The sequence below is a fragment of the Haliaeetus albicilla genome, chromosome 7 (assembly GCF_947461875.1).
Source record: "Haliaeetus albicilla chromosome 7, bHalAlb1.1, whole genome shotgun sequence".
NCBI lineage: Eukaryota > Metazoa > Chordata > Aves > Accipitriformes > Accipitridae > Haliaeetus > Haliaeetus albicilla.
Genome location: NC_091489.1, coordinates 645,619 through 657,902, shown reverse-complemented (window position 1 = coordinate 657,902; position 12,284 = coordinate 645,619). Strand labels below are relative to the sequence as shown.

General features: G+C 63.0%; 2 protein-coding genes across 3 annotated transcripts; both read left to right on the top strand.

Annotated features, from left to right (window-relative positions):
• Nucleotides 1-3,127: 3,127 nt before the first annotated feature.
• On the top strand, nucleotides 3,128-6,271 carry RAMP2 (receptor activity modifying protein 2). 2 transcript variants are annotated; one of them, XM_069786264.1, is made up of 5 exons: nucleotides 3,128-3,244; nucleotides 3,388-3,538; nucleotides 4,638-4,748; nucleotides 5,129-5,231; nucleotides 5,714-6,271. In XM_069786264.1, the coding sequence occupies exons 2-5, from the start codon at nucleotides 3,478-3,480 to the stop codon at nucleotides 5,967-5,969; spliced, it is 531 nt and encodes a 176-aa protein (XP_069642365.1). In that variant the 5' UTR covers nucleotides 3,128-3,244; nucleotides 3,388-3,477; the 3' UTR covers nucleotides 5,970-6,271. The 2 variants fall into 2 exon arrangements, with proteins under 2 accessions (XP_069642365.1, XP_069642364.1); XM_069786263.1 differs by lacking the exon at nucleotides 3,128-3,244 and having other exon boundaries at nucleotides 3,264-3,538.
• A 297-nt stretch (nucleotides 6,272-6,568) lies between these two features.
• Nucleotides 6,569-9,584, top strand: VPS25 (vacuolar protein sorting 25 homolog). Its single transcript, XM_069786262.1, has 6 exons — nucleotides 6,569-6,697; nucleotides 6,897-7,042; nucleotides 7,132-7,185; nucleotides 7,643-7,731; nucleotides 8,258-8,333; nucleotides 8,899-9,584. Exons 1-6 carry the CDS (start codon nucleotides 6,651-6,653, stop codon nucleotides 9,009-9,011), a joined length of 525 nt encoding a protein of 174 aa, XP_069642363.1. The 5' UTR covers nucleotides 6,569-6,650; the 3' UTR covers nucleotides 9,012-9,584.
• Nucleotides 9,585-12,284: the final 2,700 nt, after the last annotated feature.

Genomic DNA, 12,284 nt, shown 5'->3' with positions numbered 1-12,284 from the left:
AGTCAGGCGGGGCGGGAGCCCGGCGTCCCCCCGACCTTCCCGGGCATTGGCTCAGGAGCAGGTGGGCAGCGCTGGGCCAGGCCGGGGACCGGGATAAATGCCCGGTCACAGCCCCAGCCCGGCCACAGCGGGCACGGCGGTGGGAAGATGCGCCCCGGGGTGCGGCTGCTCTGCTGCCTGCTCCTTCCTCTGCTCCAGCGGGGTAAGGGCAGCCTGGGCCTGCAGCTGCCGAGGCTGCTGCTGCGCGGTGCGGAACGGGGGTGGCAGCCGGAGGGGGCTGCATGGAGGCACTCGGGGGTCAGGCACAGGGTTTGGCCAGGCAACGAGTCCCCATAGGGTCCCTGGCCTGTTTCTCCCCTCCGTCCCAACGTGTCTATGCTGGGTGGCAGCTCCCCTGGCCCCTCCCGGTCTCCTCTCGGAGGATGCTCTGGGCAGGGTTTGCCACGCACTTCCCTGCCCACGGGGTCAGTGTTTGCTCAGAAGCTGCCCTGCCCCGGTTGCAAAGGCCGAGACAGAGCCAGGACCCTCCTGCTCCCCTTCCCTCCCCTCGGCCCGGTCACCTCTGCTGTGCTCAGCTTGGCCAGGGAGGAGGAGGGATCTCCAGTGTGCTGTGACCACCCTGGCTTGTGCCCCACAGCCAGCTGGGCACTGAGGCTGTCCGTGGCTGTGGAGCCCTGATACCCCATGTGTCCTTGCTGCAGGGCGTGGGGACGCTGAGTATGGGGACCTCGAGGACGAAGGTAAGACCCTGGTGCCATTGTCCAAGTGTGGCTCTGGCCCCGGCTGCAGCAGCTTCGCCATGGCCGTGGGCTCTGCTGCTGGTGGAGACGGTATCCACACCCCTGGGGGACGGGGCCCTGCCCTTACGTGGGCCCGCAGGTCCTGCCAGCACCAATAGCACCGTCTGTCCTTCCAGGTCACTACCTGTACCTGGATGAGGATGGTGAGTAGAGCTGCCATCCTGGCTGTCCTCCCCATCCACCCAGAGACCTCAGTGGGCCCTGTGTGGTCTGTGCTGGGGCTTACAAGAGCTCGGGTCCCGGCTTGGCTGAGCCCATGGGGCCCCTGCGGCCACAGGCAGCCCCAGCATGGAGACCCCCAAGGTCATGTGTTGAACTCCCACATGGCAAACGGGGTGCCTGGCCCACGCTGGGGAGAGCTGGGAGTGTTCCCCAGGGGTGACCCCAAACAGCCCCCCTGAAACCAGGCTCGGGGGGGAGAGCTAGGGGTGGGGTGGCATCCCAGGGTCTGGCCGGTGCTCTGCAGGACCACTGGAGGTGCTGGGGGGGCCGGGCCGCTGCCAGGACACCTACCAGGACTGGATCTCCCTCTACTGCTGGGCCCCCTTCCACGCTGCCCTCATGGCCACCCCCGAGGGCAGCCGCTGCTGCTGGGACCAGATCAGCAGGTGGGCTGGCATCAGCCCCAGCGGTGCCAAATGCATGCTCGGAGCGGGGCCTTTGTGGGGCCACCGTGGTGCACGTGTCCCTGTCCCAGCAGGCCGGCCTCATGCCATCCCCTCCACAGCACCTACAGCGAGCTCTCCAGCTGCACCCAGCTGCTAGCCCAGCTGCTCTCCTGCCCCTGGCCCAGCGCCGTCCTCGACGCCTTCTTCCTGCAGGTCCACGCCGAATACTTCACCAACTGCACCGGGGCCGGGCCCCCCAGGCTAGGAGGGCTGCCCCCCAGGATGGCTGTGGCTGTGGCCATGGGGCTCAGCTGCCTTGTGCCCCTTGCAGCCGCCTTGACGCTCACCAGAGCCCGGAAAGGGGCTCAAACCCCAGCAGGCAGCTGCCCAGCCCCTGCCTGCCTCTGTGCCTGCGAGGGGCTGGCAACAGCCCCCTTCCCTCCCAGCCCTGGGAACTAATGAGCAGGACGAGTGGGCCAAGGATGAGGGGGACAGGGCAGAGCAGGTAGGGGAGTCTGGGCATCCCTGGGGATGGAGCGGGTCCCGTGGCACTGGGGGAGGCTGGGCCCGGGGCTCCAGATGCCTGCATCTGCCCCAGGGCAGGGAACTTTGGGAGAAGGGTCCCAGGTGCTGCTGGGGTCCTTACCCTGCATGGGCCAAGCCCCTTCCTTGGCACCCCTGGGTGGGGGCTGGCAGGGAGCACCGGGGATGCCAGGCTGGGGGGGGGGGGGGCGGGAGCCCCAAGTCTTGGCTGGCAGCCACTGTCTCATCCCTGCCTGTCCTGTCCCTGCCCGTTCCCTCTGGATGCCCCAGGAGGGGGGCGGCCATCCCAGGCCCAGGGCCGTGCTGAGATCATTGGGTGTCTCCCTGGCAGAGGCTGCTGCCGCCTGGCTGGAGGCTCCAGTGGCTCCAACAAAGAGCGGGACCAGGGGCTCCAACCCTTCTGCCCCCAGGGTGCTATGGCCTGATGGTTTCCAGATGCGGTCACTCGCCCGCGAAAGGTCCCACAGTGCCCTGGAGCAGTGGCTGCCGCTGCCTGGGGAGGGTCGGGCGGTTCTGCCAGGACGTTTGCCGGGGAGCACGAAGCCCAGCGAGATCGTCTTTCTGCAGTAGGGAGGCTCCCTCTGAGCTGCACTTCATCATGCTCCGATTCATGCTCTGCGCGTCCCGCGGGCGGGCTGTTAAAGGGGCAGCTTTGGGCTCATGCTCTGCCCCAGGCCAGAGGTGAAATGAGCTCAACCAGCCTCAGCCTGGTCCTCAGGTGGGAATGCTGCAGACCCATAGGGCTGGGCTCGTCCTCGGTGGCGCTGCTCTGCAGGGGGATGCAGGCCCCACAGGCGGGAGCTGCGCCAGGACCGAGGGGCTCCAGCAGAGCCGGGCAGGCACCGGGCTGGGCGGTGCGGGAGGAAGCCATCGGGGTGGAGGACTGGCAACGTCAGCCAAGTCTCTGCCCTCTCCCCATCTCCCCGCCTGCGTCGGCCTTGCACCCGTGGGCAGGTCGCACCACCGCCCTTCCCTTCCCGGCTGCAGGCAGGGGCCAGGGGGCTGCTCTGGCGATGCCCGCCATGGGGCAGGTGGCCCGGTGAGCCAGAAGCCGTGGCGATGGGACCATGGGTCCCTCTGCCGCCCCAGCGCCTGGGCGGCAGCGCCTGTCCGGGGACATTACGCTTCCCCGTCCACTCCCCCCCGGCTGTCGGGCTGCCTGCCCTCCACGCAGGAGACGAGGGATTTCACAACCCAGCCCAGACAGGATTAAAGAGAAATACACAAGTAAACAAATAGCGGCCTCGTAAAACTGGACGTGCTGCGCGGGGAGCAGAGCCTCTGGGCCGCTGGGTGAGGCGCGGGCTGCCCGGGTGCCGGGGCACGGGAGCGATGCCCACGGGGGCCGGCACCGCGCCGCACGGCGGTGGGGTCTCGCCGGGAGAGCCGCTTTAAAGCAGAGCTGAGCAATCTCATTTTTCACACGTCTCCTGTAGTCAAACTGCCCCTGTCAGAGGAAAGGAGTTGCTTCCTGTTATTTCCATTGAAATACTTGTCCCGGTCGTTAGCCGGCAGGCTTTTGCAGGATGGCACCGTGCGCGCAGATGGGCTCCGGCCGCCTCTCCCGAGGGCTCCTGCTGCTCTGGGGTAAGTGCGTGGGGGGCGGCCCCGGGGCCACCGGTGGCGGGAGGCTCCGCGCCTCGCACCACCCCGCACGCGGCCGCCCTCCCGCGCGTGGGGCCCGGGGCCGGGGTCTTGGCTCAGCCCGGCCCAGCGCCCACCCCGGCACGGGGCCAGCCGGGCAGAGCCGAGGGTGGCCGTCGTCTGCGTGGCCGGGGGCCGGTGGCAGGCAGGCAACGGGCGCTGCGGGGCATCCCCCACCACGCTCGTCCCCAATCTTTTTGCAAATGACCCACAAGAGAGTGGCTGGGGAGCCCTGCGAAGCCCCGGGCCGGGAGCCATGGCACCGCACGTGCCCGTGCGGAGAGGGGCTGGACGGGGCCGTCGGGGACAGAGACCGGGACAGGGCGGGCTGCCCTCGCTGCAGCCACCGTGCCAGCCTGGGAGCACCCCGCAGCCAGTGCCCGGCCATGCCGGAGCTCCCCACAAGTGGCCCAGGCAGAGCCCACCGGTGCGGTTCACCACATGACCGGCATCGCTGCCCCACGCCATGGGCCCTCAGCTGAGGGCAGAAGATGGACAGGGCGGTTTCCTCAGGCCGTGGGGCTCCAGTGGGCCAGGCGGGACGTGCCCCACGGCCATGGTGGGCTGTGCTGGGTGTGGGGCGGATGGCAGGCAGAGGGGCTCTCTGGCAGTGCTGTGCTGTGGCCAGCGCTTCCTCTTCCTGCCCCAGCCCCGTCCGGCTGCAATGCAGCTGCCTGGGGCGATGGGGCGGCCCCCGCGCTGGCTCCCCATGGGTGGGGAGCACTGCTCGCCCCTATGCTGTGGCCCACGGCCCAGGGCCCAGAGGCCCTAGACAGCCCCTCCAAGCTGTTGGGCAGCTGCCCGCAGCCTGGCCCCATCCCCACAGCCCCTGCCTGTAAGGGGGCTGAACACCCTGGCCCCAGGTGCGTGCTGGGCTCTGGACAGCACATTTCCCTGTGCCCTGACCACCGTCTCCAGTGGCCCCCAAGGGACACCTGAAACCAGTTCCCTCCTGCAGACCCAGCCTCTGTCGGGGCAGCTCCCGTGCATGGAGCCCTGCCAGCGCCCGTCCCCCGCTGACCCTGTCCCCTCCCCTCCGCAGCGCTCCTGGGGACCGGGCTCTGCCACACAGGCACTGAGGTGGAGGGCTTTGGCCAGGATGCCAGGACGAGCCCACCCGTGGCCGTGTTCAACTGGACGGCCCAGCTTGTTGGTGAGTGCCGGGGCTTGGTGAGGGCTGGGCAGCACTGCGGGGCCAACGGTGCCCTAGCCGGGGCCGGCTGTGCACCACAGGGTGACCCCCCCTTTCCCCTGGCCGCGTGATCTCTGTCCATCCCCAAAATAGCCAGCCTGTGCCATGGAGCCCTCCCTGGCATTGGCCACAGTGGGGGCAGCCAGCAGCAGCCTGCCCTCCTGCCATGCTCCCGGGCATCGCCCCGGGGCTGCTGCGGGATGCAGCCCCACACCGTGCCCATGTCTTCCGTGCTGGCCTGGGCGCGAGTCCGGGTGCTGGGTGTCACCTGCCAGCAGCCGTGGGCAGGGACGGGCTCTAGTGGGGGCGTGCTGCCCACGCTCAGCACCTTTCCCCTGCAGAAGAGACGTACACCAACATCACGCAGAAGTGCTGGGAGTTCTTCGTCGACCTGATGAAGAATGTGACAGTGTCGGAGCTGTGCGAGTGGAAAGTCATCAGCAGGTACAGGGCGGTGGGATGGCTGGAGAGCCCTCCTGGGCAGCACTGCAGGGGTGCAGGGGGGGCAAGGGGCTCTGACCAGCTCCGGGGATGTCCCCAGCTGGGGAAGCCACACATGGAGACACTTTGGTGGGGGAATTACCTGTGGCCGCTCCGTCCCCAGGTCCACACAAGTGGAGCGGCTCCCGAGGCAGCGGAAAGTGTTCGGTTGGGGCAGAGCCCCCGGGCCGTGTCGACGGGCCACCAGCTCCTGGCCTGAGGGACCCAGGGCCACCTTCCCCTCCAGCAACTCCTGCCTGCGCAGGGCTGGCTGGCGCAGGCAGCGGAGCGCAGGGCAAGCCCCGGGCAGTCCGGAGGGATGCTGCTGGGCCAGGGCAGGGGGCTCGGGGGCACCTGGGGGGGGTCTGTGCCTCTGGTGTCCCGCAGCCACCCCGTGCCCCCGCACATCCCCATTCTCTCCCAGCACCCCGCGGCTCTCTTCCCAGGCCCTACAGCTTCCTGCAGACCTGCCTGGAGACCTGGGCTGACCACCTGCACTACGGCTACCCCAACGCGCTGGCAGAGCGGTACATCTTCCAGAGCCACCACCGCTACTTCCACAACTGCACCCTGGAGCACCAGGTCTACTTCGACCCACCTGAGGACGTGCTGCTGGCCATGATCATCGCCCCCATCTGCCTCATCCCCTTCCTGGTCACCCTGGTCATCTGGCGCAGCAAGGACGGCAAAGCCCAGCCCTAGCGCTGATGCCCGGGCACCCGCGGCCGCCCCCCTCTGCTGCCTGCGGCGGGCAGAAAGCGGGCAGCGGTAGCCCTGCAGGTCCTCCGCCCGGGCGCTGCCCCACGCTTCCCGCCTCCCCCCCCCCCCCGCCCCGGGCTGCGGGGCCACCGGTCGCTTCAGCAGCCCCGGGGGGGGGTCCCGGGGTTACCGGCACACGCTGCCGGGGCGGCCGGTTCTCGCTGTGCCGCCGGCGGCGCCTCCCCCCCCCCGTCCCCCGCTCCACCGCCGGCCCCGCGGCTGGGGATTAAACGCTTCTTCCCCCACGCGTGGCGCTGGTTCTTCCGCCGCTCGTTCCCGCCACGGCCCCCCGGGCCCGCTCCTGCCGCCAGCACCGACCCGGCACGGCCTCGCCGGCAGCTTCTCGCCGCGGGGCGGCAGCGGGCAGCGCTGGGCGCGGACGGAGCCCGCATCCCTCCGCGGGGAACGCGACAGGCGGGGCACCGGGCACCAGGCACCGGGCAGGGGCCGGGCCGCCGCCGCCGCCGTCATGGAAGGGCGGGGCTCCGGGGGGCGGGGCTCCGGGGGGCGGGGCGGGGCTCAGTGGGGCGGAGCCTCGCGGGGAGGGCGGGGCACCGCGCAGCGGGCCGGAAGCGGGGCGGGGCGGACCGGAAGGCGGCAGCGGCGGCGGTTCCGGTGGCGGCGATGAGCTTCGCGTGGCCCTGGCAGTACAGCTTCCCGCCGTTCTTCACGTGAGCGCGGGCTGGGGCCGGGGCCGGGGCAGCGGGGCCGGGGTGGGGCGGGGCGGGGGGACTGGGAGGTGCGGGACGGGGGGGGGGGCGCGGGACGGGCCTAGCCGTGGCTGGCGTTAGGCCGGGCCGGCAGCGCCGGGTGCCCCCGCGGAGCCGCCCGGTCCCGGCCTCGGCCCGGCCGCTGAGCGGAGCCCCGCAGGCTGCAGCCCAACGGGGAGACGCGGCAGAAGCAGCTCTCGGCCTGGTGCGCGCTGGCGCTCGCCTACAGCCGGCGGCACCGGCTGCCCGCCATGACGGTGCGGGAGGCCCAGGACAGCCCGCTCTTCGCTAACCGCCGCCTGCAGCGTATCCTTTGGGGGCCCGGTGCCCCGCCTGCCGCCCCCTTCCCTCCCTGCCTCCCGCGGTCGGTGAGCGTCTCCTTAACCCCCGCCCAGGGAAGCTCCCGCTGGAGTCCATCCAGGTGGTGCTGGAGGAGCTCCGCAAGAACGGTGGGTGTCATGCGTCCGTCCGTCCCACCTGCGGCCGGTGCCCGACCCGTAGTTAGCGAGGCAGGAAGGGTGGCAGCCGCTGGGCGGGCCCCTTCCTGCTGCCGGGAGCTGGACCTGGGGCTCGCCCAGCTGCCGTGGACCCTGGCTCTGCCTGAGCGGGGTCCCGGGGCCCTCCCTGCCCACCACGGCTCCCCGGCATCGCCCATGCTTGGGAGCCGGACCTTGCCTTTCCAGGGTGGGTGAAGTTGTGGGAGGAAGATGGGGCTCGAAGGAGAAATTAATTTCTGTACAGGTAGAGATAGTTAGGGAGTTGGCGCGAGCAGTCACGGGGCAGGGAGAGGCAGGTACCTGAAGCTACCTGTGGGTGTAATGTCCAGCATGTGTTGTGAAATCTGTGGGTTTGATTGTTACTGTAGACTTGTGCTCTGATTAAATACCTTTTCCCTGTTGATTTTAGGGAACCTGGAATGGTTAGATAAGAACAAAACCAGTTTTCTGATCATGTGGAGGAGACCAGAAGAATGGGGAAAGCTCATCTATCAGTGGGTGAGAACGTAGAAGCTGTCTCACCCCACAGACCAGGCTTTCTGTGCCCGGGAGGACAGGTGGTATTGGCTGCGATTTGTGAAAAAGACCACTGTGATATTTTTCTCTTGTTTCTTCACTGCTTTTGCCTTCCTTCTTCCATTTCTCTCTGTGGCAGAGAAGCGTAGAGATGTTAACAGCTTTTTACTTGCTGTAAGATGCAGTTTGAGCAGCGGATGGAGTCATCTGCTCCCACTGCAGTTGGCTGTTCTGTAATGAGGACAGAGCAGCATTGCCTTTGTTTGGCACAAGTCCTTATTGTGAAACACATGGGCAGAAAGAGCAGAAGGGCAGGGAAAAGAACCGTGTTAGTTTCCTTAGGTGTCATTTCTTGACTCTCCAGTGCCCCTAGAGCATTTCCAGGGTATTTTTCCTCATCGAGTGCTGTCTGCATTCCATTTCATTTGCACCGAGATGTACGAGAAGATCTTGCCAAGGACGTTAAATCACATGGACAAGATTTGCTATATTACTTTTATGTTTCCAGGTGTCAAAGAACGGCTTGACTAACTCCGTATTCACGCTGTACGAATTAGCCAGTGGAGATGATACAGAGAATGAAGGTAATGTAGTGTGTAATGTTCTGGCACAGGTTTTCAGAGCACACTTGATTTGATTGCATAAACAGTTGATTGTCAGATTATAGTTTTGTAGATTAAATGTTTTAAAATTGCTTATGCAAGTTCACACTGGTTGCCACTGGCAAACGCCACTCTGAAGGCTTTTTTACCACTTTGCAGGAACATCTCCCTTTGTTATCACTGTTTGCTTTTTAAACCTTCCCCCCACCCCACAAGCCTCCGTAGTGCCCGGCTCTTTATCTGGTGTGAGGTGCAGGGTGTTTTGTTTTTGTGCCTAGCTTCTGCTCTGCCTTTGAGACTGCTGTGACTCATTCCCTTCTGTCTGTTGACCTTCAGGCTTTGTTCCTGATACAGCAATGTAGTGATGAGTCTGTCAGTGTAGCCGTGACTCTGGATTTGTCATAGTGTTACGGCGCTGGAGTCTGAAAGGTGCTCTTCAGAGCCTTCTGCTTCACTGCCAGCAGTCCCTGGACTTTGTAAGCCTGTTTGTTTCCTGATGTGATTTTTTTTTTTTTTTCTGTTGATGGGGATCTTTGTCCTTCCCTAGAGTTCCATGGCTTAGATGAGACTATGCTGCTCCGTGCCCTGCAAGCCTTGCAACAAGAGCACAAGGCTGAAATTATCACGCTGGATGATGGCCGAGGCGTCAAGTTCTTCTGATAAGAGCCCCCTCCACTCTTCCCTGGCTGCTGAAGCAGTTCTCGCTGTGAAGGTTTGTTCTCCTGGCCTGGTTTCAAGCTGTGACTGCAAGCAGCTGCATACTCGGGATTTCTTGGGGCAAGGAGAATCTGCAAAGCCTTCCAAAGACGTGACTTCTTAGAAGTATTCAGAGATCCTCTGTCTTTTCTCCCTGTTGATTGTGTTTGAGAGGCTAAAGCTGCTCTAGGCAGTTCTGAGAGGGACCACCCAGAAAGTAAATAATGGGACTGCTCCTGTTGCTGATCCCTGTTCCTGTGAAGGCCACGGAGCGGTCTCTTCAGCTGGCTGGTCGAGCTTGGCCTCGAAGGGCAACTCCTTCCCTCCTGCCAACCATATGCTTGGGCTCTGCAGTCCCTGCTGTGTTGCCACGTGGGGTGAAAGCGAGCACAAGGAGCTTGCTGTCGCTGCTGTGTTGTAGAAGACCTCAATGGCAGAATGATATGTGCTTGCTGCAAAGCAGGCTGTGCAGCAGGGTGGGAGTGGATGCCAAGGAACTAATTTGAAGTAATTAAAATGAGATGTATTTATAGAGCAGCCTGGGTGTTTTCATCTATCTTTATTTTTCCATCAGAAACAAAACAGAGCAACGTACCAGATTCTTGCCCTTCAGCCATGTTTCCTTACTGCACCAGATGAACACAGCAGTATGCTGTGGGGAGGGTAGGCCTGCCAAGCCACCCCACCCACCCCTGTGGGAAGCAGGCAGCACAAGTGCTTTTTTCCACATGCCAGAGCTACAGACCATGTGGGCCCTTGCTGCCTGTCTTCAGGGCAACATTTACTTTCATTTTCCATGTGCAGTCCACTGAAAGCTAATGGGTTTGTTGCAGAGGTGGTGGGGTAAGCACTATGCAACAGTGGCTGGTAGAAGGTATGACTAATTTTTTAGATTCTCAGTGCTGATAACAAAGTACCCAGCTGGTCAGAAAACATGACCCAGGTACAGTCTTTGACCCAGTAAATCCTTAATCGTTGACCAGGGGAAGCTGGACAGCTGTGCTGGGAAAGGATCATGCTCGCCTTTCCCATTCTTTGCCTGAGTATTCAGTGCTTGTTGCACGCAGAGGTGGGGTGCTGCGCTGGAGCGACCTTTGATCAGACCCAGTGTGGTCGTTCTCGGGATCTGGTGGAGCAGACGGTGCTTGCTTCCCGGCATGCTTTAGCCGTCTGTCCCCAGCCAGTGCTGAACAGCTTGTCCTGCCTGCCCTGCCCTTGGAGGATGACTTGGCACTGGTTCAGCTGCAGTGCTGCTGACAGCCATCGTCGATAGTAGGTAATTTTCAGTGTAGATGGGATGCTGGAGTCCAGGCTGAGTTTGTGGGGCTGTGAAACTTAAAAATGTACCTTTTGTAGCAGGAGCCTGTTGATCTGAACTCAGTGGGATGTGCTGGCTTGATCTGGGCATGTCACTCTGGAGTTGTGGCTGGAGGCTGGTGCCCAGGGTTCCTCTCTGTGCCGGTGACAGCAGTGCTGTGGAGGGATTCCCATGTGCCAGGACTCCTCTGCTGGAGAATGGCACTTGCAGCACTCCTGCAGAGTCACTGACACGCTGGGCTACTGTGGTCTCCAACACTTTCTGGAGACCATCATCCCTGTGAGCATTGAGATGACTTACCTGAGCGAATGTGATGGTGCAGCCTGCAGTGAGCATACCTACCCCTGGTGCTACAGCAGTCTGGGGGCAGCCCAGGCTGGTTTCATGTGCCCTACTCTCAGGTGCCTGTTCTGACAGCCTAGGCTCAGTCCTCACCCGAGCCATGAGGTTTGAGGGCAGTGGATGGATGTGGCAGCCCTTGGGGACGGACACGCTGGGGATGCAAAGACCTGTTTTGGTACCACCATGCACTGACTTGCTGGGGAATGTCTGATGGTGGCTGAGCAAGCCCAGCTCCCTACAGCTGCTGCCAGCCACATTCACAGAAGCAGAGGCTGTGCTGTGCCATGTGCCGGCAGCCCCACAGCGCGTCCTGGCAGAGGCAGCACATGTGTCCCCACAACTGTCACAGGCTCTGCTCAAACCAGGGCTCACTGGTTGGATGGGGGTCCTCCCTCTGTGTTTGCAGCCAGGAGAGTCTCTGTGTAGGAATTGTCTGCTACCGGTGTCTGCTCTGGGCTTGTTTTGATGTCCAAGATCTGCCTCTTCCTCCCTCTTCATGCCATGCACATTTACTCCTTTCCTCTCTGGTTGCTGCGCCCTCCCCTCTTGTTGCTTTTGTACCCCTGCAGTGAGCCGTGTTTCTATGCTGGCTGTTCTGTGCCTGATGGCATCTGCGTTTGATCCCAAATAATGAGCCTTTAGCAGCTGGGCCCGGGATGTTTGCATTTCTTGCTCTCCATATGTGTGATGCCGACCTCTCAGCATTGTGTTCTGAGGTACATGTGCTGTATGTAACCTGGCTGTCCTTGAGTGAGTCTGTGTTCTTAATTAAATTTGCTCCCTTCTAAGGAAATGGCTGATGTGACATTAGATAAGCCTAAAACAGCCTTTTTCTTTCCAAGGCACTCCTGGCAGCAATTCACTGCTCTTTTTCAGCTTCCTATTTAGTTGCTTACTTAGTGAGAAGAGGAGGAAGAGTATGTCCCCCCCTTCAGAATGGACATGGTGTAAAATTCCTTTTTCTGCACCCTCTCGGCCAGTTATGAAAGGTTGCATCCAGCCGTGCCTGTGTGGTCCTTGTGGGACCGACTCCCTGTGCCGGGCACTACGGCAGCGCGGTGGCAGCAGCAGCTGTCTGCCAGTGATTGCCCCAGAGCCGTGGGATGGGTCCTGGGGCTGGAAGACCCGCTGCCGGTGGTGCTGCCACCCTGGAGGGAGCAGATGCTCCCTGGCTGTTCCTTCTGCTTGGGGAACGGTGGCAATTTGTAGCTCTTCCTGTCAGCAGGTAAAACAGAGCCTTTTAACTGTCCTCTGAAACTGGCTTCCTTGTCTTTATTCAGTGCTTCATAATGTTTGATGATGTAATCATGGGACTGGGACACCAGAGCCAGCCCAGAGATACTGCTCAGAGGGAGAGAGCGTGGCAGCCTCCAGCCGTGACATTCCCATGAACCAGAGCAGTCACGCCTCTTCCCGATGCTTCAGGCACAGCGCGAGAGCTGCAGGCGCTCCCGAAGCAAAGAGGGGCAGGGGAGGCCTGTGTTCATGCAGGAGTATGGCTGAAGCCTGTCTGGGCAGCTCCCTCACCTGCCGCTTCTCTGCCTCCGCCGTGCTGCCTGGCACTGCCTGTGGCAGGG

Excerpts from the sequence above, each read along its gene's own strand:
- RAMP2 (XM_069786264.1), top strand. The coding sequence starts at position 3,478 with ATGGCACCGTGCGCGCAGATGGGCTCCGGCCGCCTCTCCCGAGGGCTC. Across the intron at positions 4,749-5,128 it reads CTGGACGGCCCAGCTTGTTG|AAGAGACGTACACCAACATC; the intron begins GTGAGTGCCGGG and ends TTTCCCCTGCAG. Across the intron at positions 5,232-5,713 it reads GAGTGGAAAGTCATCAGCAG|GCCCTACAGCTTCCTGCAGA; the intron begins GTACAGGGCGGT and ends CTCTCTTCCCAG.
- VPS25 (XM_069786262.1), top strand. The coding sequence starts at position 6,651 with ATGAGCTTCGCGTGGCCCTGGCAGTACAGCTTCCCGCCGTTCTTCAC. Across the intron at positions 6,698-6,896 it reads AGCTTCCCGCCGTTCTTCAC|GCTGCAGCCCAACGGGGAGA; the intron begins GTGAGCGCGGGC and ends GGAGCCCCGCAG. Across the intron at positions 7,043-7,131 it reads CGCTAACCGCCGCCTGCAGC|GGAAGCTCCCGCTGGAGTCC; the intron begins GTATCCTTTGGG and ends ACCCCCGCCCAG.